Source organism: Periplaneta americana, chromosome 16, assembly GCF_040183065.1.
Source record: "Periplaneta americana isolate PAMFEO1 chromosome 16, P.americana_PAMFEO1_priV1, whole genome shotgun sequence".
Lineage (NCBI taxonomy): Eukaryota > Metazoa > Arthropoda > Insecta > Blattodea > Blattidae > Periplaneta > Periplaneta americana.
This window is the reverse complement of record NC_091132.1, coordinates 34,610,246-34,638,027: the sequence shown is the minus strand read 5'-3', so window position 1 is coordinate 34,638,027 and position 27,782 is coordinate 34,610,246. Positions and strand designations below refer to the sequence as shown.

General features: G+C 33.9%; 1 protein-coding gene across 1 annotated transcript in view; it reads right to left on the bottom strand.

Annotated features, from left to right (window-relative positions):
- Nucleotides 1–81: 81 nt before the first annotated feature.
- The window catches only part of bchs (WD repeat and FYVE domain containing 3 bchs), a 137,415-nt gene continuing 109,714 nt past the window's right edge, over nt 82–27,782 (bottom strand). Inside the window, exon 51 of the mRNA XM_069812959.1 lies at nt 82–26,863. Coding sequence (XP_069669060.1) covers nt 26,743–26,863 — 121 coding nt within the window. The 3' untranslated portion in view covers nt 82–26,742. The remainder of the gene's footprint in view (nt 26,864–27,782) is intronic.

The window sequence follows — 27,782 nt, the reverse complement described above, 5'->3', positions numbered from 1 at the left end:
GATGACGTCATCAAAATCCACACCCTGGTCATCACTATTCACATATACACAAACACAAACAGGAAATTACTGTACAAGAGGTAATGAGTAGAGAAGAACGTCTCTTTAATGACATTTATTACTACCATTACAGATTTTTTTTTGTATATTTCTTTGATAAATCATTTAAAAAAGTATCCTGTTAGTGTAGAATATGGTTTCATTTCATGGAACATCTTCGATAATGTAACCAGACAAAATAGCCTTCCTATGTAAATTGTGCTAGAACATTTATGCAGAAGTAATATACGCACATCGGTGTCCTCCTCCTAACCTACTTTAGTTATGAAACAGTGGTTATTGTTATTTTGTTATTTGCATATGACTTCACTCGACTAGAAACAATATTTAAAAAATAGGATCAGCTTTATACTGTGACACATAGTTACAACACAAAACAATAGACAATAAGAAGTTTGCCCAAGATTACAGACTCATCGGTGAATGTTACATGTTTAGTATTTACATGAAATGAAATATCTGGAATGGTACTTCAACGCGTTCTTTAATCTAGTGAACCAACTTATCGCAGGAATCTCAAACTCTTAGTTTCTCTTTGCAGAATGTCAATAATCCCTCGTCACTATTTCACTGCTACTCCAGTATCGTTTTTCTAAGATTTATGTATGATATATACATATTTAATTTTTATTAAAAGTATTTAGGTTGCCATAAGAATTACTGCTACCTAATACCACAGCCTTCATGATTATTGAATCTTTCCTCCCTAAAAGCTTCCCTCTTGCTGCACATTATGAGACAGAAAGGTCTCAAACTGTTCTTTGTTTTTGACATTGCTATTGGGATACCACTTTGTAAATGCAGCTGTAATGCGCATGCACTAATCTCCCCTCCCACAGTTCTTGTTCATGGCGAAAGCTGAGTTCGTAGGGAGTACAGTTGCACCAAAGTGAAACGAAGTGTAGTATAAAATAAATAAATGAATACCTACTAGCAGTGGCGTAGCGTCAATGTAAGCTAAAAAGCTCAGCTTCCCCAGTTAATAATAATTTCATAATAAACCTGCCGTTTATGAACAAAATTATTTATTAATTTTAATAGAGTTTATATTTATGCGTTAAATATTGTGATGCGGCAGCTCAGGATGATTTGTGATGCAGCAGTAAACAAGAAGCCTGCACACACCAGCTTCCAAGCAGACTGGTTTCTTTCACTCATTCTTCTGTGTCACCCATCCCGCAGATTCTCCATCCCTTTGTAACTAAACTACCCTTATCGCAAGGCACAGAAGAAGCTATCTTTTACATTGAAAGTTTCCGAGTTATCCCTTTCGTGAGGGTTTGTTCAGTTGAAGTGTTAGTGTGCATTGTGGCTGATATAATAAATAATGAGTCAAATAACAGTTCCTGACACCAATTTACTTGAATTTTTAGGACAATTCTATTATCAAGACTGACTTACGAACAAAAGTGCGATTTAAAAAACAAATGGCCGTGTCTATTTGTTAGAGATATGTGTAAACCATGAAATCATATTTTACTATGTACCATTTGAGGTCATGCCTTATTGGTGTTACGAGGTTCCAACCAATCTTCGGACTGCTGGCTTGACATTGACTACTATTTATTTTAAGACTATATTTTTGTAATAAATTTTCTCATATGTACATGAAAGAGAACTTGAGTTAGCTTCCCCTACTCAAAATTTCATGCTACGCCACTGCCTACTAGTAATAGTGCTGTGTGTTTAAGTTATAACTAGAGTATTGGCATGTCTTTACGTGAGAAATATTGTTTGATAATAAACTCATGGATGAATATTCCCCCGAAAAATGGATGAAATTATGTGAGCATGTGCGGAAAATAGAGGAAAAATATTTTGACCAGAAGTGTACGGTTGAAGCGAAAGTAATCCAATGAGAGTCACGATAATAGCGGCCTAGTACCGCCAACTTTGGTTAAGACACAGATTCTGATTGGTGATCGACGTCGGGGAACGCACAGAGGGGAACACGCAGCGAGTGTGGGAGAAGGAAATGAGTTAAGGTTTCCGCCATAGCTGCATTTTCTAAGTGGTCTAACTATAGCAAAATACTTTCACTGCCAACAAGTTATGTATATCACAGACAAAGGGAGATATATGGCAACCTTCTGGCAGCGGGGATGCGAAGTGAATTATGAATAAACGTTTTTATGAACATAGACAATAATAGTCATTATGGATATAAACTTCCCACAGGACATATAAAAACTTTTATGGTTCATTATTAACTCGAAAACATAACAAAATTTCAAAAGATATCAATCTCTGCAGCTATACGAGTGCAGTATATGCAAAGATGATAAGAGAATATCTTCCAATCTGCCATTATGTTGAGTTATATCAGAGCATTTAAGCCATCCAAGTTTCTGTGACTAGAGGACACATAAAGGACTTATTGTCTATATTTCAAATGTCTTGAATGCAAACATATTTTCAACATAATGGATTATCCTTCTGAGTCCTGAGACATTTGTTGTTTTATTTTTAAAGTTCAATGTAATTCTACACTTAAAAAAAAGTCACTGACATAAGGAAAATTGCTGAAAAAATTCTGCAGGTTGCAGTTACAGCACAAATGCAGGTATATTATACTATACTTCGGTTCTCTACACATACATCTTATATCATAATCATGTATGAAGTATAGTATACTATACTCTAAGGACTCAGCAGGTTAAGAAGATGTTTGATATTAATATATTACATGAGATTATTCACTCAAAATAAGAAAAAGCAACCACACATATGGAGACTCTTCTGATTCATATCTAAAAAGAGATAAAAAGTTTAAAATTACATGGTACGATATCCGCGAAAACTTGTATGAAATACTTATTTATAAAATTAATCACATAATTTCCATAAAACCTATTTTAATGGAGCCCATAAGCACTGTAAGAGCTTTCAAGCATGTTTTTCATTCTAATATAAACATGATTATTTATGTTTATCTTCCATTCTTATATGAAAATGTCTGAGAAATGTGAATAAATATGCTTGTTTTAGGCCCGTAACACAGTTGCAGAGTTTTCGCTAGCGAGAAATGTGTTGCGAGAAAGAGGCGAAGAGCCTTCCTCCACACACTTGGCGAGTTCTCGCTATCACAGATCACACCTCGCTATGATTATAGTAATGACTCGTTGGGGGAAATATTATAGGTTATGTATTTACGTATACTGTACTTAAATATATATCCTGTAAGTATATTGTCGTATTTTACAAATTATGTACGAACGCTGTGTTGAATCTGAGTATTCAGTTGATGAGAAAATGGAGTTACATGAACATATTTTGTTAATGAAAAGAAAAAGTAGGCCTAAAATTAAAGCCAGAAAATCTGAAAATCACATTGTATGTTACGAAAATAAGGGCGAGTTTTGGACACTGGTTTCGATTTGAATGATGATACGTTTAGGCATTATTTCAGGTTGAATGGACCACAGTTTTTTTGCCATTCATTATATGATAGGGGATTCTTTGCTAGGTTCTGATTAAAATTATGTAAACTGTTAAGACATATAGATACATTATTTCAAATGTTTAATTAATAATATTAAATTTCATCAAAATAAAATATAGCCCTATTTATTTTCAGATAATCTGATATTTGTCTCCAGATTTCTTCTTTAAGTTTCGTGTTTTTATAGTTTTCACCCCGTGTATCCTATAAATAGGCCTACGGGTGACATCGTACAAGTTCGATAAGTTTCTGACTCCAATTATCAGCCATCTTTCCTCATTTTCAAATAAAAACAAAAAAATTCATCGCCACCTGTGATATTTTTTTCTACATTCAATCGTCATTAAGAGTATAAATGTCAAACATCTTTGATAAATGTGTCAAGAAAATTCGCTGAGCTACCGATTCCAGCAAGAAACTCGCGCGAGGTTTTTGCCTCGAGCGAGAATCTCTTCCAGTGTGTGGACGTCCATTTGAATCCATGTTATCAATTGTTTAATTTTCTCGCAACACATTTCTCACTGGCGAAAACTCTGCAAGTGTGTTACGGGCCATAAAGTATTGAAAAAGTGTACTGTCATATTAGCTGAATTGCAAGAAGTAATCTGTGCAGCTTTGAAGAAGCAGAAGAGGAGGAAGAAGAAGTGGGGCTGTTCAGATGAAAAACAAGAAAAAGTAGTAGAAGAAGAGCACGGATAGGATCAAGAAGAGAAAAAGAGATGGAGAAAGAGAAAAAGAGCACATGGCACAATTCAAAGATGTCGGTACCACATCAGTTTAAGTAAGACATGTAATGCATACAGAGTCAAGAGTAAGTAATGTCATTAAATTCAGGGGGTTATTCTTTGAAATATTTGAAACAAAAAAGTGTAATACAATTTTTTTCGTCTTTGCTTCCTTTTCGAGATAAAAACTACTTTATATGAAACATTTCGTAGTGTATTTTGGGAAAGCCATTGATTTAATTCCCAATATGCTCAGTTACTTTAAGAGAGCACTGTATTATGATAATAAATTATTAAAATAATTTTAGTTTTGTTTTTTAAACGTGCAGAAATTTCATCTGAACGAATGTAATTTTTCGTTCTGAAAAGGAATTTTAAAATGTTACGTTTGTTCAGAGCAAATTTCTGCATATTTGAAGGAAAAAACTAAAATTCTTCAAATCATTTATACTTGTTTCTGAAACTGACCGAGCTTATTGGGAATTAAAACAATGGCTTTCCCAAAACACGCTATGAAATGTTTCATATAAAACAATTTTTATCTCGGAAAGGAAGCAATAATAATCAAAATTGTATTACACTTTGTTTGAAATATCTCAAAGAATAACCACCTGAAATTAATCACATTACTTAAGGTTAACCTTGTATAGGCTTATCCTGTTGTAAGTCATATCATAGAGACCACAGATTTTGGCATTAATGATACATGCAGTAAATTGAGGATTAAAGGTGAAAGTTTTTTTTTTTGAATATGTACGTAATAGTAGGAAATATACTAGTATTTTCCCACGATTTTTCGGGAAAAGATATTCTGCAGTAAAATAATTCGTTTTTGCGGAAGAAAAAAAAAAACATCTTGATATTAATATACTGTTTTTCTCTTGGCATGAGGAAAACGTCCACTATTTCTTATCAAATGAAAACTGCAATGTAAAACACGCATTGATTTAAATGATTTAACAGATCATCCCTTCTATCAAACATTCTCAAAGATCAACAATACCTACTTAAGTAGAGTTACCATATCTTTAAACGTAAAAATGAGGGCACCAAACCAATCAGCCCTTTCCAAACCCTAAATAACGTCTTACAGATACAAATTCACACAATGAGACAAAGTCGTTCAATTTCAAACAATTAAAATGAAGTCAAATGTTTAATATGCTCCATGTTTTGATACCTAATTCATAAATTATTATTATTACCTGAATAAGCACATAGAAATACATAAAACTACAAGAATGAATACTGTTCAATCAAATTTAGTCACTCATATTCCAATAGAGGATAATATCATTTAAAAAGTCCATGAATATTTTTCTGTTGATCTGATTTCCTTTCAAATATCAGGAATTTTTAGCAAGTATGGGTACGAATGAAATGCTTCGCAACTGAAAGGACGAACATTATATTTCACTATAGCTAGTCCTTTTACTGACTCCACAACAAGGTGATTCTTCTCCTTAAATCACTGCATTTGAATGAATTGAAGAAATGGCAAAATGCTCGGCGAGTGTGGCAACTCGCGATCCCTGCCTTAAAGCTCGAGTGAACCAATCACATAGGCAAAGTGAGGTAACAAGACAAACAGAACCTCGTGTGAGATGTGTACAAACCGATCAATAAAGCGGTAAGAATAAAGAAACAGAGGTGGAATGGGCTCTGCATTTCAAATCTTAAAAAAGTGTTCGGTGTCATTCTGAGCACATGACTCGTGAATTAAACAAAGATGCTAGGTATGTCGAGAATCTTGGCTTTCTTTGTTTTCAAAGGCCAAGCGTTCTTAAAAATTAAATCCACAGATCCAATTTGTGAAGTAATCATGTAAGATTCAAATATTAAAGTAGGTAGTGAAGATTACAATGTGCAAATTTATGAATCAGAGCTCAGGAAAAGGTAGTACCATAAAAGAAAACATGTTGAAGAATAATGGGTATTTGATGGAGTCAACCATACAACCAAACATGACTTTTTTTTGTGAAAATACTCGCCTTTCAACTGCTGATTTTCTTGGTCCAACAAAAATACTCAGCTTTCATTCGCTGTTGTTTTCTTTTCTTTCGTGCAAAGGGAAGTGCAATTTTTTTAACCAGGAAAAACACTTGTCTTTATTATCTTTTTTATATGGTACTTTCTTTTCATGCCTTGTTTCCAAAGTTACTTTAGAGCAAAAAGAGCATATGTAACACCTCGAATTCTGCACTTCATCATGAATTTTTTTTTGCGATAACTGGCAAAAAAAAAACGCGAAATGTAATTTTTTTTTTTCCAAAATAAATGCAAATGACTCGTGAGTAAAACAAAGATGCTAGGTATGTCGAGAATCTTAGCTTTCATTGTTTTCAAAGGTCAAGCGTTCTTAAAAATTAAATCCACAGATCCAATTTGTGAAGTAATCATGTAAGATTCAAATATTAAGGTAGGTAGTGAAGATTACAATGTGAAAATTTATGAATCAGAGCTCAGGAAAGGGTAGTACCATAAAAGGAAACATGTTGAAGGATAATGGATATTTGATGGAGTCAACCGTACTACCAAACAACACTCTTTTTTGTGAAAATACTCGCTTTTCATCTGCTGATTTTCTTGGTCCAACAAAAATACTCAGCTTTCATTCGCTGTTGTTTTTCTTTTCGTGCAAAGGTAAGTGCAATTTTTTGAACCAGGAAAAACACTTGTCTTTATTACCTTTTTTATATGGTACTTTCTTTTCATGCCTTGTTTCCAAAGTTACTTTAGAGCAAAAATAGCATATGTAACACCTCGAATTCTGCACTTCATCCTGAATTTTTTTGCGATAACTGACGATAAAACGCGAAATATAATATTTTTTTTCCAAAATAAATGCAAAATTCTGTGGTCTCTAATCATTTGTAACTGATTTCGGAAATAAATCTGATACCATGACAATATTAGACAGTGCGAGCCTTATCTTACTCTTCATGCTTTGTTATTTTTCCATAACAGAAACACTGCATTTATCATTAATTACAAATTCGTATGTAATCATGCTGAGTGCACATGACAATGCTTGGCTCCAGATCAAACAGATTAGAGAGATTCACAAGATAAAGTACTACCCGTATTTTATGCTTAGTTACTAATTCTTTGTAAATTAAACATCAAGTTTCAGGAATGAACTCAGCTGAAATTAGTATTATTAAGATGGAAGTCTGTAATCACTGGGCAGTTGTGTAAGCGATTTCAATGCTTACAATGTGGAATGCGCCGCAATTTAGTTTACAAATCTCTGTACACACAGATACATTTACATCATATGCAGTCACTTCTACTGACACTGATCAGCAAGCTTCAAACATGTAATTTAAATTAAAATTTCATTTCCATGCTTGACTTTGGTACAAACTCTGATAACGAGAGATCGATGTACAAAATAGTGCACATCTCTGGGAAAGTTTTACCTGACACCACATAAGGCATTTCACAGAATATTTTTACAATCTCTAGCTAGGATGTAGCAATGAAACTTTAAAAGATAGTTCAAGTCTCCATACAACTAACAAGCAGTTATTCCAGGACTCGTGCGAATCTATTTGCAACAGCTTACCAGTTATTGTCATATATGAGATTCTTATCTGATCAAAATATCTCCCAAAAGCTAGTCGAGGACTTGAAGACTATTCATAACATCATATTCTTCAAAATAAATCAACAAAAGCCAAATAAGTCTATGTATATCGACATTCACTTAAGCATTAATAAATAATACAGAAATTTAACTTTAGCTGTAGTATTACTTGACGTACACAAAAATCGTGTCACAAAGAAGAGAAACTTGAAAACATCTAAGCCATTACACCAATTTACTCAATAAAATTAATTAACTTCGGCCTTTGAGAAGTTATACACCATTCACAAAATTTATCGAGAAAAGAATTTTGGGACTTTCTAGACATATACAGTATAGCCCAGAATAAAGTATACCAAAGTATGATTATGTTGCACTCGCAGCTCAGTGACAAAAAAATTATTGGCGTCATTATTAACTGTTGTTACTTCAGTTGTTGCTAAAGAAGGCTGTGAAAGAAACATAATGAAAATGGTACTCAGTATCCAAGAAAAAGAATTCCTAATAGAGCATTATTTTCGTTCATACACAATTGATAGAGATGATGGAGCTAGTGTGAAAGCGGTTTGAACTTTATGAAGAGGAGTTTCATAAAGATCCACATCCACATTACTCTTTTGTGTAAATTAAAAGCTCTTGCATCTAGTAGATATTTGAAATAAGCATATTATACATTTTTCCATAGTGTATTTCATTATGGTATTCGTTTGTGGGGTAACGGTGCTAATGTTAATAGTGTTCTAATCTTGCAGAAAAAAGCATTACGTATTACTACTAATTCATCTTTTAATGCTCATTGTCGACCTTTATTTCGTAATGCTAATATTCTTACTGTGATTAATCTATATATTTATGACAGTTTAGTCTATACCAAGATTAATTTAAATAGTCATGCTTCTCAATCCCAGCTTCACAAGTATTGTACTAGAAATAATCATTATATTGTAACACCTACGGTCAGGTTGACAAAGACCATGAAATGGTTCAGTGTTATTTCTTTAGATAAGTTTAATAGATTGCCTAAGAATGCCCACTCAGTTGGCTTATTTAGATTTAAATTTGTTAAAATGGTTTTTAGATAATCCTTTTTATCGTATAAATGAATTTTTTGACAGCCATATGAACATGGAATTTTAATCTGTTTGTTTTATTGACCATTGTCTATAATTACGATATTGTAATTTTGACAAATAAACATGATTAATTGATTAATTCCTTGGTGAGTAAATTCAGACGAACTGGTTCAATTTTGTGTCAACGCAAAGGAAGAAGTGTGAGGATAAAAACAGGTACAGACAATGCACACAGGGGTATGGTGTTTGACAAAATTGTGAATTCTAAGAAAAGTCAGTGACAAAAAAAAATGTTCAGTAATCTTAAGAAGCATTACGAAAGATGTCTAAGGAATAATGGAGAATTTTTACAACATGTGTACATTACTGGTGGATACTTTATATTTCTCAATTGAATTTTATGTTCTTTAGTTTCGGTATACTTTATTCTGGGCCATACTGTATATAAAAATTATTTCTTACCGATATTACCACACATTCACGAAGTCTGTAAAATTGCAATATTCTTTAGGCAAATCCAATTTCACAGCATTACACCTACTGGTATCCAACACAAGTTTGAAATTTACTTATTCGCTCCATAACTACAGAATATTAAATTATGGCACCGGTATTCAAATGTATTTTAAAATATACAAAGATTTAGCGACTTCTCATTAAACTCTTTTAACCCTTTCTGAACTGAATTTTTTTTTATGATTTTCCGCAATTATGGGTGCACAAGGTCATAGAGACACTGTTGAGAAACAAAAAAACAAAGCAATCCTCTTTCTAATAACAGCTGCCCAAGGAACTGGTAGATGCTGCACTCTATAGGTAAAGAACGAAACTACTTCTGAGGACACAAAATGGAATCATCAGGAATATCATGAGTCAGAGATTACAGAAATGTTGGTGATTCCAAATGAACTCATTCACGCAGAAAGGGTTAATAGGTAAAAGTCAACTTAAAGACTATATAGTTACAAGAACTTCCAAGGTTATCCTGTATTAGTGAAATGGCTTGATGTTTGTGATCAGATCTATGTGATGTCAAACTGAGATGATAATGACAGTTTGCTTTGCATCTTGTGTTGGAGTTAATATGTCTGCAGCAGTGAAGTGAGACACAGAGAGCCTGGCAGTCCGACTCAAATTATAGATCGTAATATGGAATGTATACTAACAGAAACATATCTGCATCTACTTTCAGAAAATTTTGTTAGGACTTTATGAAATCTCTTGGATTGCATAACGTCTTTATTCTTGGTATGTAATTTTTAGGTTAGCTAAAAATGGATTTAAGAATTAAATAAATAACACCACAGGCAAGATGAGTACACGATATTGTTAGATAATGGAATGAGACGCACCATGTGGAACAATGCAATAAAAGAAGGGAAAATGGGAGAAGAAATAATTAAAAGGTATGCAATCGAGTTCCTTGTAAGGAAATATGAGGCTGTGAGCTCCAAGCCTGTTGACCACTTGTCTCACTTCATTTTTTACAGTACTGTTGAAGAAACTCAAGAGAAATTGGAAGGGGAAAAGTCGAGAATGAACGTAACCTGATAGCTATCATATGAGGGAGATGACTGTGTGGAAAACCTTTCATGTCAAAATGTTACAATTTTTCTTAAAAACCGAAAAGTAAAACCGTGCTGATAATTGTAATCAACTGATTATTACAACAGAAGAACTTGTTATTGAAAAAAATGTTTGATGTTTTCTAAAACGTATAAAGTGCCGAAGTTACATTAAGATAAGGGACTTAAACATTTTCCCAATAAATATTACATTAAACTCTACTGCATAATGCTAACAAATTCTGTTTCTTTAATACCACTTATTTGTTTGCAATATAAATTTGTAATCACACACATCGAAAATTACACAAAAGTGAATTCACGGACTGAAAATTGTCAATTCCAAGGATTTTTTTTTTTTTAAGAAACCGGACTTTAACATATTTCACACTCAGGCTTAACCACAAATAAGAATAATATTGATGCAGTCACATTACTAAGCTATTACGTCATTTTCCCCGAGCCTTTTTTATATGTGAGGGTTTTTTAGTTTGACATCACTGATCTGAAAAAAAAAATATAGAACGAGGATGGGCAATTAGTAAGTTTTCTTTCAAAAACTCCTACTGTCTTTAGAGAAAGAAAACAATTTCATATACAGCGAAACCTCTTTTATACAGACACTTGAGGGGGAAGAATTACTGTCCGTAATAAGAAGGTGTCTATTCTGTAGAGGGGAATGTTTAAAGAAAACAAATTTGAAATTAATGTACTGTATATGCATTGACAATATTACTTGGTATGAACGATAATCATATTTTGCAATCATAAACTTATTGAAGTAAAATGTTATTTACCAAAAGTATAATTTATATTAAAGTACAAATCTGTACGTTTTTTTTTTTTAGAGACAAATCCTTTCCAAGAATGATGACTGCATTGTTATATTATAAAATTTAAAACAGACACAATCATTGTACTGCAATGTAGATTTAGTCAAACTCTTACGAAACTGCTGGACAAGCTGTATGTGGAAAAAAGAGCCCAAAACCATCCTGTCTCAGTAATTAAATGAAGGTAAACAGGGTCCGTCTATGCTTATCTTTAGAACAATTAACATAAGTTATATGTCACATTTTATTTAAGTTTAACGTTTTCGGCTTGACCCTCATTTAATATACCAGCTTATTGGTTCTCAATATGCCTTTTAAATTTACCCTTCTCAGGTTCAGTGGAGGTTACGGAATGTTAATGGTACATGTAAAACAAATGAATGTACCCATGCCAAAAACCTTTCTTTTTACGTTTTAAATTGGAGCTATAATTTGGACAACAGTTGTATCGCTACTGATCACAATACAGGACTCTCTTGAAGTTCACAGCCCTAAACAACCTTGTGTGCTAGTGAAAAAGTATCTTCTCCTATAAGGTTTCTTAAGGTGTTACAAGCAAACAGAATAAACTCGCAAAGTTTATATTTATGCTATTCAACTTTCGACTTTATCACACTCGATATGAATGAACTGTTTATAACTGAGAGGTAAATTACAATCAGGGGACATAAAAATAATGTCCATTTTAAAGAACACTTGGGCTGGGACTTCATAATTTTTTCCGTTATTAGAGACATCAGCCTTAAAGAAGTATTTGCAAAGAGAGGTTTCACTGTAATCTGTTTTTACAAACATAAGATGATTGAAACATATGGTGTCTTCCAAAAAAAAAATAGAGAATACCGGTACATAAAAATGTCACAGACATTACAAAAAAATCACAACATCCTTAGATGGGAAAAAGAACTGCATCTTTCGGGTGTAATTCTGTGCTTTTTATAGAAAGAAGGCTACAGTCTACAGATAATAAAAATGTAACTTAATCAAATATGACGAAGTGTCATGTTTCAATATGTACCTATCTATTACAATCCGACATTTCATACTATAACAGCCCGCCTGTACTTTAACTGCATGATAGTAATTGTACTGAGACATTGAACCCCACACAACCTCGTTTCTATTCTGTTATATTACACTGCATTGTTTGTGATGGAAAACATAACAGTAAGGCCAAACTGCGAAAGAAAAGATCTGCATGTGATATTATATATGTCTATACAAACACCACTTTCACTCATTGCATACAGAATTCATATTTACAGTTATGATCACCGTCATACGTACTAGTTAAATATTATACAAGTAATTAAACAGAGTTTTGCAGATATTCTTTCTGTCAACCGTTATCATTTGTAGTAACATATTTTATCATCTGGCTTACTTTACATAAACAATAACATTTATCACTATATACACACATTTACTATTAGACACGTTAAAAAATTATTAGATTAAAAACAATCTTTTATTCCTCATATTTTCCCTGTGATTTGTTTTGGCGTTGCCAAGCACTTACTTAAGATGTTGCTTTGGAGACAGACTAAGGGAGGATCATACCAAACTGACACGGTATAGTAAAGTAATAGCATCTCTACTGTAACTGACAACCACAAAATTACTAATAATATCAGATATTTTCCTCAACGCTGTGGTAATATACAAGACAAATGCCACATTCCATTACTAACCGGAATATAAAAAAAAAAATAAACCAATGAAATTACACATCCACTGTTCACTTAATTAATGACTTCAATATATAAACATATACTACGCGATCTATAATACTGCTAACAATACATAAACTAAAATAGTAACCTCTGGAGCTCGACTTGGAACAAGTGATGCTCTTGTTTGCTTTATCGTTTATATAGGTTCGTTAAAAATGTTTTTCAGTCCCTCAAAATGATTAATCTCGAATGGTTAATTGCACAATCTTTCATAATACAATGATCATAGCAACCAAATAATTACGATTTATGAACACTAATGAGTCCAATTCAAAACACAAAAATGTACGTGTTCTTAATGACAAATAAGAATAATTGTATCAGAAAACAGAAATACAGTAAAAGCCCGAGATAATGCGCACTAAATACCGCGAATTCTCATATAACGCGGTGGAAAGTATGTTATACAAGGTGATCCAGAACCCCTATAACAAACTTTGATGGAAGATAGGTCTCGCTTGGAGGATTATTTTTTGTCAGACAATCTATTTTCGCCAATGTGTCATTTAAGAGCTATGCGATCTTAAGTAATGGCACAACGAATTACTTAATTTACTTTCATACAGTTTATAACAGGTGTTAATGTACAGTTTACAATTCTACTTACCGTTTATAGCAGGTGTTCCAAGAGTCCACTCTGAACCACACTGTATTCATGACACCAATGTAACATTGAACATCGAATTCTTTCCAGCATGTGGGGTCTCTGGTGAACTTGGTCAAAGGCAGCGTGTATTCACACAATCAATTCCCTTCTGATGTCAACTGGAGGAGTGTACACCATCCCAGTTGACACCAGAGAGGAACTGATTGTGCTGATACACATTGCCTTTGACCAACTTCATAAGAGACTCCACATGTTGGAGAGAGTTTGATGGTCAGTATTACGATGGTGTCATGTATGCAATGCGGTTCAGGGTGGATACTTTCAACATCTACTGTAAACGGTATGTAGAATTGTAAAATGTATATCAACACCTGCTGTAAATTGTATGGAAGTAAATTAAGCTATTTACTGTCATAACCTAAGATTGCACAAGTCCTAAATGACGTGTCGGAGAAAATGGATTGTCTAACAAAAATTGTCCTCCATGCAAGACCTATCATACCTCAGACTTTGGTGCAGAAGCCCTGAATCGCCCTGTATATTAATGAATACAAATTTTGTGAAGTTCTTTGTTTCCATAGCGAGAATTTTTACTCGTAGTGTACACAATGTAGGCAAACCCCAACTGAAATTTTCATTTACAGTAAATTAGCCCTATGACTATAGTAGGTTGAGCAATTAAAGACAGTAACTATTGTATTTTATATTTCATGGGAGTAAAGGTACAGTAGTGCTCAAAAGTATTTTGTAGAAAGCATATGTCACAATTACATAAAGAAAAGCATTGAATAGGAAAAAAAAATGCCAGTGAATAATTGAAAAGTATGTATTTCTAATCCATTTAGTACGAAAATACATTTAGTTTAAACAGAGTTATCTCGCGTAAAAAAATAATTGAAAATTCTTCTGGATCAAAAGTAATTTGTAAGTCCAAGTATGTAATAATAAAACAAAAATATTCTGGACTCTGAGATAAAAATCAATATTTCGTTGCAAACTCCAGAGCTTTGATCACAGCAGCACTTCTGATAACCATTGAATCCACTAGATTTTGCAATCGCTCGAGTGGAAGTTGTGACCATTCTTCCAATAAGGCAGCAAAGAACTCATCCTTATTTGAGTAACTTCTACAACGAACACGTCAATCCAATTCATACCAGAGATATTCAATAGGATTAAGATCCGGACTCTGGCTTGGCCAATCCAAAAGTTTGATTTTTTATCTGCAAAAAATTTTTTTAAATGGCCAGAAGTGTGTTTTGGATCATTGTCCTGCTGAAAAATCCAATTACGTGGCATATTCTTCCTCCCATGTGGAACCATATTCTTTTCTAAAATGTCACCATACATAAAATGATCCATATTCCCTTCTATTTGGACTGGAGGACCAATTCCGCATCACGATGTTACCACCACTGTGCTTAATGGTCGGTACATGGTATTTTTTGTTGTCTCTTTGGTCTTTTGGTCGAAATAATAATAATAATAATAATAATAATAATAATTTATTTATATTCGCAGAGTTAAGGTCATAGGGCCTTCTCTTACACTCTACCAGGTCACAAAGTATACAAGCAATGAAAATTTAACAAAAAGTTAAAGAACAGAATACTAACATATTACAAAAAAAAATAATAATAGCATAACAAAATCGACAATAAACAACATTAAAATAATACCATAATAGAAAAAAGAAAGTGAAATACAGATCTAAAGATTGGAATATAATAAAAGCAACTCAGTTAATACAAAACGTAAGGAAGAATACAACAAATGGAATGTAATAAAATAATAATAAAAAAAAAGAAGAAAAAAAAATACGAAAATTAAATAAAATCCACAATAAAAAGGTATGATAATAAATTCATCTGGTGATCAAAAGAACAAAAAATAGGGGAAAGGAGGGAAAAGAAATATATATATATATATTTTTTACAAAACTATCGCAGAGAAAAGGACTTATAATTGAAAGAAATCTAAATTGAAAAAGTGCAATTTTAGTTTATTTTTGAAACTAGATAATGTCCGACAGTCTCTGACATGCTGTGGTAGAGAGTTCCAGAGATGAGCTGCAAAGATGGTGAATTTGTTAGTCGTGAACATTGTAATTGGGCTTTGCCTGTTATGTTCAACAACAAATGAATAAATAAATAAAATAAAATAAAAATATGAAGAGCACAATGTTGTTCTGTGTTTAGAAATGGAGAGTGTGATATGGTGTTGTGAGCGAGTATCTATTTCGTAATATGAGAACAAATGTTGAAAACAAGAAGCTAAGTAGGTAGGGTTAAAGTTCTGAAGAATATTGAACAGTAACGTGAGAGAGTGTATAGTTCTTCGCCCTTTGAGACAGACCCAGGACAGCATATTTAGTGAAGGTGTGATACGATCAGATCTACAGACGTTGCAAATAAATAGAACACATGCATTATGAACACGCTGTAGTCTGTCTATCAGTCTCATGTTAAGGTCAGTGTAGAGAGTGTCACAGTAATCAAAATGAGGCATCAAGAGCGACTGCACTAAATTCTTCTTGAGAACCAACGGAAGGAAATTTCGAATTCTTTTTAGTGTGTGAATTTTCATAAAAATTATTTTACATGTGTGTGTGATTTGAGTATTCCAACTTAAGTTTTTGCCCATATAAATTCCTAGATTTTTTAATCTATCACTGTAAGGGCTAATAGTTTCATTCATTTTAACAGGAGATAAGTCTCCTGTGTTTAATTTATTTAACAGTCGTTGATGTCCCATTATGATTGCCTGTGATTTCTCAGAGTTCAATTTTAGTCCTAATTTTTTCGTTCATGAAATAATTGATTTTAGGTCATTGTTAATTTCATTTATTGCGTACATGCTGCACACCATCAAAAGAAAATAAATTAAATTGACTCTCATCACTCCATAACACTTTATACCAGTCTGTAGTGTTCCATGTTTGATACATGTTCTAAACTCTAACCTGGTCGCGACATTTCACAGTAGAGACATGTACGTTCAATCCATGCTGCTCTAGATTATCCCTAATTTGTCGAGCCGATTTTCGTGGATCAGCAACTGATTGCTTAAAAACCATTCTATCCTCCCTCACTGTTGTTTTTCGAGGACGACCAGACCTTGGCTTATTGTCTACTGACCTTCTTGTTTTTACTGTTATCTCCACATACTTATGAGTTGTTGTAATATAACAAAATATTTAGCAACGCTAGACTGCGATTTTCTTTTCTTCAAAGCGTTTAAAACAGTTTGTCTCACATCCACAGAATACTGTTTTTGTTTTGGCATGTTTGCAATGGTCTGTACAAATAAACAAGCACTGTCTAAATACCTAAATACCAATATTTAATGTATACCATGCCACCAAATCAAACCACAAAATACTTAATGGGTGGAATGCATAAAGTTGTAGTATTACCTTTTGCTTTGACTGTAGAAGATACTTGAAGTAGAAGTATATACTTGGTTTTGTATGCATAAACCTGACACTACTACTACGAAGTATGTACTACACGGCCGTAGTATAAACTATCAAGACTATTCGATTATATCGATTATCGACAATACTTCGGGCTTATCAGCTAAGATTCAAGATTCGTTAGTTTTCGCCTTCCATGTATTTATGTTAATTTCTTGGTGGGAAAATTGATTGTTGTCCTCAAACTCTGGCTAGTTTAACAAGAAAGTGGGAAGTGTAGAAGAGAGAGAATGAGAACAACTCCTGTTTGTTAATCTATTAAAAGAATACCCAGCAATATTAAATAAGTACAAACTTCTGCTGCAAGAAATGATGAAGAAAACGCCATCCAGGCTACGAAAGTTAAGTCGAAAGTTCACAGTGAGAAACAAATTAACGAAATGAAAATTAAGAAGAAAATAAATAACATGAAAAGTAAAGTAAAGTAAAAATCAGACATAAATAAGACAGGGCCAAAATGTTAGTCATTAAATTTACATGTAACCTAAAATATTTTATCCACACGGAGTTTTTTTAACGTAAATTAAATGTATTAGAAATACATCATAGAATCATTTTGTTAAAAGTATATTATTTTAAGTAATAATAACAAAAATCAACTGACAGAATTTCATTTATCTCAAAATCAACATTTCGGTAGTCCATTACAAAAAATTGATCATATAATATTTTTTATTTGTAAAATCTATACAAATTCTTATAATCACGTTCTGATGATTCTCGTCTTTTCTTGTAGGTTTTTCTAGCGCGGATTTGCATGAATTCTGCCATATTAAACCATAAAAATGCTTGTGCTGAGCTAACAAATCTCAAACAGGGCAGACTACGATTTTTCTTAGTTCACACTTAGAAGTAGAAGTATATACTTCTTGTTATGCATATAAATAGTGGTTTAAACTACAAATTCTAGCATAAACTAAACACGGCCTTCCAGATCAACTTTCTGCTATGCAGGAAAGCATTTACTATGCGTTTTTATACATAGAGAACGTAGTATATATTATGAAAACCTTAGTAATAGCATTTACTTCAACTTTATGCATACCAGCCAATGAGCTAATGGAACATACATTTATATTGTTATTCTATGAACTTGCTTGTTTCCTAGATACGTAACCACAGCAACATGACGCAACTCATAGAATGACACAGCTGAGTGCTTTGCGTTGTTGTAACTGCATGCAAACAATACTGACAACAAAAAAACTTAACTACAAAATACTTTTGAGCGCTACTGTATATAACTAATACATTTTTGTTTGTATATTTAAAGACATAACATTTTCTACAGTAGTGCATTATGTTGTAGTCCTATTCCCCATCCTCTCATCACGTTGTTGGTTACTCTAAAAGTCACCTTCCGATATACAGCAGATAAGCTGTAATGCTGGAGTGAAGTACAGAGTGGGGCATAGGAACCAAGTGTTTTTAAAATAATCATAAAACAGTTAGCTTTTGTTTTCAACACATTTTATTCGTAGAACAACGTTTGTAAGAACATACCATTTCAATAATTATGAGCGGAAAGCTACAACTGGCATGTGATGTCCATCTGTGTTCACGCATTGTTTAAGGCGCTGACGAAAATTCACCTCTATTCTTTCCAGGGGATCTCTGTTGATTTGAGTGATGTGTTGACGTACTGTGTCCTTTAATTCATCTAATATTCAGGGCTTATCCTCGTAAACACGTGCCTTTAGGTACCCACATAGAAAAAAATATCACGTGGACAGGTCAGGGGACCGAGGGAGCCATGGAACATCACCAAATCTCGAAATGAGACGATTGGAAAACAGGAGACAAAGAACTGCCATTGACGCTCTGGAGATATGCGCCGTGGCCCCATCTTGCTGAAACCACCTATCTTGTATGGGTGTAAATGTAAATCGCCATGCAAAATCCGTCTTACTATACGATTGCTGATTCCAAGAGCAGTTGAATGTCTTCGAGCAGAGCGGCCTGGGCTGCGCAGTATCGCTTATCTGACTGAAAATTTTCTGGAGTGCGCACTCTGTGTTAGGGGCCGGGCCATTTATTCTTCAGTATTGCGCCTATTTTTTTTTTAAGATTTTTTAACCCAACATAAGATTGTGTCACGCACGGGAACAGAATCACTGCGATTAATATTGAATCTGTAGCAAAACTCACGCCGTATCGAGCTCACCGACTCGCCATTTCTAACAAAACAATCATACGCAAACATGCGTCCACTGCTCCATGATGCCGACTGCAGGTGAAATGCTATGAGCCACGGAATGGACTGTCACATGCAGCACGTCTCTCCCTTTCATAATGACCGAGTACAAGCCATTTAAAAAACACTTGGTTCCCATGCCCCACCCTGTATGTCCCCTGACAAACACATTATATCGGGCTTTTACTGTATATGATTCTCATCTAATTCAATTACGCAGTATGAAATTATATTCAAGATAAAACCAATGAGGTGAACATGAAGTTATACAATCACTCTAATTACACGCTAATGTTACCGACATGTAAAGGAAATATCTTTAACAAATACTGTTGTTTTGCTACGTTCTATTTCGGGGACGGCAGGGGAAACCTGTCCTAGTGAGCTTAGAAATACAATGCATTCCACTAAAGTATTACAGTAGTTGAGGCACTTTATTCAAATCATACTATTTCAAAGTGTACCCTACATCACACAAGGTACAGTTATTGACCTACACTATGTAGGCTAGTCCCACATAGAAACCTGACACAATACTGCATGTTTTCGAAATAAAAACATATCTAGTGGATAACAGAGGGAGAGGAAGTAGACTGGGACAGAATCCCTAACGATGTACTTGTAACATTATAACGCATGGCGCACATATGTTGGAATAGTATTTCTACAATAGACTCTAGGTCGTTCACAGTTGTTATTACGTATGTACATAGCATTACAGATGAAACTGTTTCATGATGGAATATATCGTAAACAAAATAGTCCATTAACACGATTTTTCGAGGTGATACCTTCTAATGGATTTGATTACTTCACATTCTAGTATCCTGCGATGTTCTCCAAGTAAAATAAATTGACATTGTTATCCTGTTATGAACTTTAAAAAAAAAATTAATTAAAACTTTATCGCTCAGTTAATAACCAATCTGTACCTAATATTCAACTATCTGCATTCAAAATTCTGTCCCTTCTATCTTCAAAGTATTCTACTGTGACAACAGATCATTCGTCTTGTATCATTTCCAACATATTGTACAAAGAGTGCATGTAAAATATAGACCGGTACATTATATACAAATACATTATCAGTATGATGCTTAATCGTGAAGAACTTGCGAGTTCTACACTTCAGATCTAAGAGTTTTGAGAATGTAGGCTGAGGTATTTCACGTAAACGAAACTTGTGGAAGTTTTTTTCTCCAAGGGCGTGTATGTTTGCAACTCTCTCAGGCCACACTCTCTTATCAATTCATTGTGTTAAGATTATCAGATCATTTCATTTTTCGTAGTTCTTTTATCACTAATAAACGTAATAATAATAATAATAATAATAATAATAATAATAATAATAATAATAATAATAATAATAATAAATGTACACTCCAGGACAGTCTATGAATTCGGAAAAAAATCCCAGACACAAGTTCTACAGTTCTGGTGACATATAACCGTGTGCGATCACTAGATAGTGGTTTAGATAAATATAATTAGGTAACATTTATTTCATTCTATAAACAATGTTTCTCAAACATTCTCCACACGTATTCGTAGATGCGTTCAAATGCACTATTTTTCCGAGTGCATACAAGATACAGTTGATTTATTTTATATGCTTAAGAATTGGGACAAATAAAAAATTAATTTATTTCTCTACAATTTCATTTAGGGCACATCACGAAATATGCAGTTTTCTAATTCCTGCAATAGCAACACATCTATATTTGTTCTGATTTTAGTGTCCGAGCTTAATAACTGAAAAATATTTTGACTGTGCGAATGCTTAGATTTGTACTCTCTCAGCACTTCATTGGGACGACAATGATGATTGATGATAATTATATCTTTACAAAGTTCATGAAAAATGTCTCATCTGTGGCGGTGGTGTTGGGAAAGAGAGATTTGAGTTTCTAAGGTTTATGTTGCACAGACTGCGTACTTGCAAAACAATGTTCCGTCATTGATTTATCAGTCTTTTCACAAGAAGGATTTTTACAGATGATAGACCAGTGCCATAACATTATACGTCATAACTTTTATATTACAATACCTTCATAAAATCGCAACTATTGTAATAGTTGGGCACATCTGGATAGTACGTTTCAGTGTGACAGAATACTTTCAATAACTATTGCGACGTCATGAAGAATAGTAGAGAATAAGGATTAAGTGAAAACCTAAAAACAATACTGTTGATATCACGTGAAATAATTAATATTGATTGCAGACTAGAGATCAGACTACAGCCTACAGAATGGAAGAGAACCTATTACATTAATTCACAGAGATAATAGATCAAGTCAATGCGAACAACTTTTGTCGAACAAGTTTTTTGATACATCTAATAGTTTTGGGAATGCGAAATGTAACGTGTTGCAAGGCTGTAAAGAGTACTTTAAGGTCATTGTTCCGCAGTGGGGTGAGTGTAACTCCAATCATCCACTACACAAGACTTGTGAAAGGAGAATGTAAACAAAAACGTCTCATCAAATATTTTTCGATCAAATTACTGTAGAGTATTTGGTTTTTAATATTCTTTATTATGCTATGACCTCTTTAACTCCAAATTTAATACCATGAAACTTATTTAACATTCACAGTATCTGTTGATTTCTTTGCTTATGTAATTACAAAATAGTAAAGAATGTACATTCTTATAAAACAAAACTATTTCCATTAAAGATTCCTTTATATTTGATGTGGTCTAAACTCAAAATAACATTGTTATGAACACACATTCTGTAACTCAATCTCTATTTCAGTTATTATCTTTGAAGAAATTAAAAATAAATTTGGAAAAGAAATTAAGTTTACAGTAATGTTAAGTAATTTGTTAAGTGTTACAGTAGAGTAATTTGATCGAAATGTATTTGATAAGACGTTTTTGTTTACATTTTCTCTTCTCACGAGTCTTGCAGAGTGGATGATTGAGTTACACTCGTCCCCACTGCAGAGCAATGACCTCAAGGAGCACTGGTACTCCTTGCAGCGTTGCAACATGTTGCATCTCGTATTCTCAAAATTATTGGGCGTAACAAGAAAGTTATTTGACAAAACTTGTTCGCATTGACTTGATATATTATTACCTCTGTGAATTAATGTAATAGGTTCCCTTCCACTCTGTATTTAGTTACTGCTATGAAATGCACGAAAGTAACAGTGGCTTATGTATGTCGATGCTTTTATTTTACTGAAATACTCTCAAAGCTATGTCAACAAAACACGTTTACTTTACACTCACTGAGACTGTGATTAAGCTGGAACATTTATACTGTTAAAGGACTGATACTGGATTAACCCTGATTTTTTCCAAAGAAGCATAACTTTTTATAACTGTAAAAAATAAAGTACAATTCATATTTATAAGTAATTTTTCAAACTTAATATTTTTAAGACAGAGAAAGGCTAATGATTTATGCAACCCAGTCTTAGTTGCATTGTTTCAAAATCAAGATAGTCACAGTCTGAGCCAATGAAGCTGGATTTGATTCCACAATTTTTATGGGCAAGAAAATTAGGACCTACAGAAAGCCAAGAGGCCTATGGCAAAGTGTGAAAAACATTTATAACGTAATCCAAATAAGTTATAATTATATAATAAATAACTAGTCATTTTGAAAAATCATTTGACTGTCAACCCACTAAAAAATTATAACAAAAACTAATGAAAATGTATACTGTACCCACAACATTTCATCAAAACAATACAAAACATACCGGTACTGTATATGTGGATAACAAAATAATAAATTGAATCAGAAAGAAAATTTACGAAAGAAAAATATATAAATCCAAAGATTAAAATAAGAATGTAGTTTATCACCAATTTTGTTCAACATTCTACAAGAATGGAGAAGTAACGTACGTAATAGGTTTATCATTCGAAAAAGTTCATTCAACATGCTACCGTTTATGTTTTAATTCTTAACGCAGAAGGTAGGCTATAAAAATCAATTCATGAGTTAAATAAAATCAGCGAACTATTTAAAAAGAAAATTTCCAAAAGCAAAATTAAAGTTACGGCATTCCATGAAATATTTCCGACCAGAACAAAAATTACTATTGGAAACAAAAATAACAGAACAATTTCCACATTTCATATTTAGACTGTGATGTAACATATGAAATAAACCGAGACATAAATCATAATACTAAACAAATTCAAGCTGTCTCAAGATATAAATCGTAATATTACAACATTTCAAGCTATCTGTGATACAATCCAGCGAACCTTAAAAAAAGATAATGCAAAGAAAGAAACTCAGCTAAAATTGTATTCTGTTATGACATTCCCTGTCTTATTTCACAGAAGTGAGACATGGGTACCAGTATTAAAAACAAAAACATAAATAAAATACAAGCAGCAGAAATGAGACTCCTCCGTCCTCATATCGATCTACAAATGCACCATACACGATCACTTAAGATATTATGAAGACATTATATGACATCAACTAAATATATTTAAAAAAAGAGAGTGCATTTTCGCTATTATCATTGTAGTAGTAGTAGTAGTAGTAGTTTATATTGCACAGGCTCTTGGAATGGCCTCCATACACCTTCTCACTTCCTAGTATTATTTTGATGTTGAATCCAAATGGGATGACCTCAATCTTGGGCATTTGTGAAGATGATTTACGTCCATCATTGAGTATTCTTTATTACACAGAACACATTTTGGTGATTTAAAAATGGAGATTCTGTATAAATGTGCTGCCAAGCAGTCATGACCAGTCATTAGGCGAAACATTAGTTGATTTCATTAACTAGATATTATTTCGGTACAAATGAATTACATCATCCAGATCACCCTCAATGAAAAATCTCTCAGTGTGAGAAAAGAAGAGATGCAGCTTCAATGGTTTGGACACGTGGTGCAAATGCCAGAGACTAGATGCCCAAGGATGGCTTGGAAGGCACGCTACAATGGCAAGAAACAGAAAGGACGACCGAGATTTAAATGGGAAGACAGCATCAAGGCTGCGTTACATGAGAGAGGAATAGACTGAAATCGAAGGCTTGGCAAGTCTTATCGAAATCTTTACACCATAGATTGAAGAAGACCGAAAAAAAGAAGAAGACAATTGAATTACTAAAGCTGAAGTTATAATAAAAAGATTAACAACTTGAAAATGGTGCCTTTGGAACAATTTGTAATTACATTTCTTTGTGCTAACAAATGATAAGTCAAGAGCTTTAGAACTTCTAACTGCTACTACATTTCTTGTAGTAGTCTGTCGAGTTAGCTCTGTGGTAGCGCGTCTGCCTACAGACTAGCCGGCCTGGGTTCGATTCCTGGCGGGGTCAGAAATTTTCATGTAAAATTTCTACCTCAGGATTAGGAGAGATGGCTGTGCAAAACTTCTAATCACTAGATTGTGCACTAATATGCATGGGTTAAATTCCAAATCTCTCCGCAGTGCATTTGAAGAGAAGGCATATGTCACTGTTGATAGTGATTCGTCCATTGGATGGGGACGTTAAGACTGGCAGCCCCCTTGGTGCTATTCGACAGGAGTAGGCTACATGCCAGCACCCAATTTCCTCTTCTCCCTTCCTCATCCTCACCGTCATCCTTACCTATTCCCTACATTACACTTACACGAACACTTACACAAATACTCATCCTAGTATACGACATAACTCTTCAGATACATATAATGCAATAGCATGGCCCATTGAAGTGGTGTGCAATTTGAAATTGGGTAAGAGTCCTGTCATCTATCCACAAAATGCGGAACCCGAGTCACGCAAGTGAAGTGGGTAAGCATTACAAACACACATATTTCTTGTAGTATAAGACCAGTCCTCTTACCTCCTAATGTACTGACAAATCGTTTTGATCACATGGTATACTCCACGGCAGCAAGCAGTGGGATTGCTTTTATTTTAAACATATTTATTTCAAGAATATTAGTCTATGATGTGATCCATAGCATTTATAACTGTGACACTTGTGACTAGCCCATTCCTGGAATATCTCAATATTTTGAAACAATCTAATATAATACTTAGTGTGTGGATAAGCTTCAGGGCTTCTACCGCATTGTCTTGGTGTTAATGGCTGACGTTTCGACCGCTGTGTTGTGGTCATCTTCAGAGCAGTTGTTGGATAAGGAAATAGTCTGCCAGCTCGTATACAGTATATATATAGTAGTCTCGATGGGGGGAATACTTGCGGTGATAGGTCGTAGTACTCCCCCATCGAGACTACTAATATAATGAGCTCGCAGACTATTTCCTTATCCAACAACTGCTCTGAAGATGACCACAACACAGCGGTCGAAACGTCAGCCACTAACACCAAGACAACGCGGTAAAAGCCCTGAAGCTTATCCACACACCATGTACACCAGCAGCAGAAGCCTACGCAAACAATCTAATACTTAACTCAGTTACGCTGGAATGCATGACCTCAGAATCAAGCCTTTATACCAATGTGTTACTTTGTCAATGTAAGAGTGAACCAATTGGGAGACTAATGATGACCTAGTTCCATGAAAACTGTATGACAGATAATGTCGAAGACGGGGGGGGGTTAATAAAAATCAATAAGAATAAAAATTAATTAACTTTCAATTTTCTAAAATTTCAATACATATCAACATGTCAGACTAAAAAAAAGTTCATTCTCTATCATTGTGCATCATCTCTACAATGTTTGGTAGCATTAACCAGTCTTTCAATTATTTGTACCAATATTTCTACAAATTCATGCCGACCCAATGCTTGTTTGTAAGAAACTGATCGCTACCGTAAGCATATTCCTGCGTATGTCCCTACTAATATCGACCTGTTCTGGAGTGCATCACAGCATTTCGTATACTGTTAAACAATACATAAAATCATTACGCATCCACATTTCTGTGTGCGTTTACCTTTCATATCCGTCTTTTAAGCACGTCTCCAGGAACTCCAATTTATTCGTCTTTGCTATAATCTCGTTTTACGTATTCTAAACATTCTACGCACATTTCGAACAAGAGAAGGTTTTTCTAAACATTCTGGAACTGCTTTAAAAAATTCTCGCAACCAATATTGTTGCTAAACATTAATAATGAGTAACAACACATATAGGCCTAATATTGGATCTTAAGTAAAACAAGCTAGCAATAACATCAGACTGAAGTTCAAAATGACGTGATACATACACACACCATGCATGCTTTCATTCATCCAAAAATATATACACACACAAACATAAAATAATACATATTCAGTTACTATAAATAAATAAAATAATTACAAAAAAATAATAAAAAAAATACTCTGTGAGTGATTGTGTCGATTCCACTCCTTATTGTGATGGTGATGCCAGTGATTATTGCTGTGTCTGTGCAGACACAAGTCACTGCAGCTTCAGGCCAGCTCTTCACATTTAATTCGTACAAAACGCGCGTTCGACTGTATGTACACTATAAATATTGCTTACGGGAATGACAGAGTGCACTACGTTCCTGCAAAGTCGCCGGAGTGGTGCTGCGTCTTTAATGCAGCGTAGCATCCTTGGCAAACGCGAACTGGCTTCAGGATGCGCAGCCTAGAGATTTCAGACTCAAACCTGCTGCACCTGTGACATCAACAAAGGAAGTGTCATTTTATGACAGGTTTACAAAATTATGCAGAGAGTGTTCAAAATGTTCCCAATATTATACACCATTTTCCATAATAACAGTCTTAAATTGCAACTATATTGAAGTTCCCATACATCCTGTAAAATACAGAAACGGCGCTTTTTCTTTAATGTGTCTCACTGTCCCAAAAGAGATCTTTGGGACATGTTTTTGTCTCGTAGTGACTGAAAAAAAACTAGGAATATCAACTGCTATTTTATTATAAATATAGTGGAGTTCACGTAAGATTAGTTCTCAAAAACCTAATGTCCACCTTTTCAATGTTCCCAACAGTTACCAGATATCACAAGCAGGTAAAATCACTACCGGTATGCTATATGCGAGAATAATAATAATAATAATAATAATAATAATAATAATAATAATAATAATAATAATAATAATGGCCGGGTAGCTCAGTTGGTAGAGCAGCTGGCTACGGACTGAAAGGTCAGGGGTTCGATCCCAGGTGGTGACAGGATTTTTTTCTCGTTGCCAAACTTTCAGAACGGCCCCGAGGTTCACTCAGTCTCCCATAAAATTGAGTACCGGGTCTTTCCCGGGAGTAAAGGGTGGTCAGAGCGTGGTGCCGACCACACCACCTCATTCTAGTGCCGAGGTTATGGAAAGCATGGGACTCTACCTCCATGCCCCCCCAAGTGCCTTCATGGCATGTTACGGGGATACCTTTACCTTTTACCTTCAATAATAATAATAATAATAATAATAATAATAATAATAATAATAATAATAATAATAATAATAATAATAATAAATTAAATTAAATAATTAATTAATTAAAATGTGTCTCAGTGAAACATACAGCAGAGTCCGTATAGGTCAGTTTCTATCTGATGCTTTTCCAATTCACTGCGG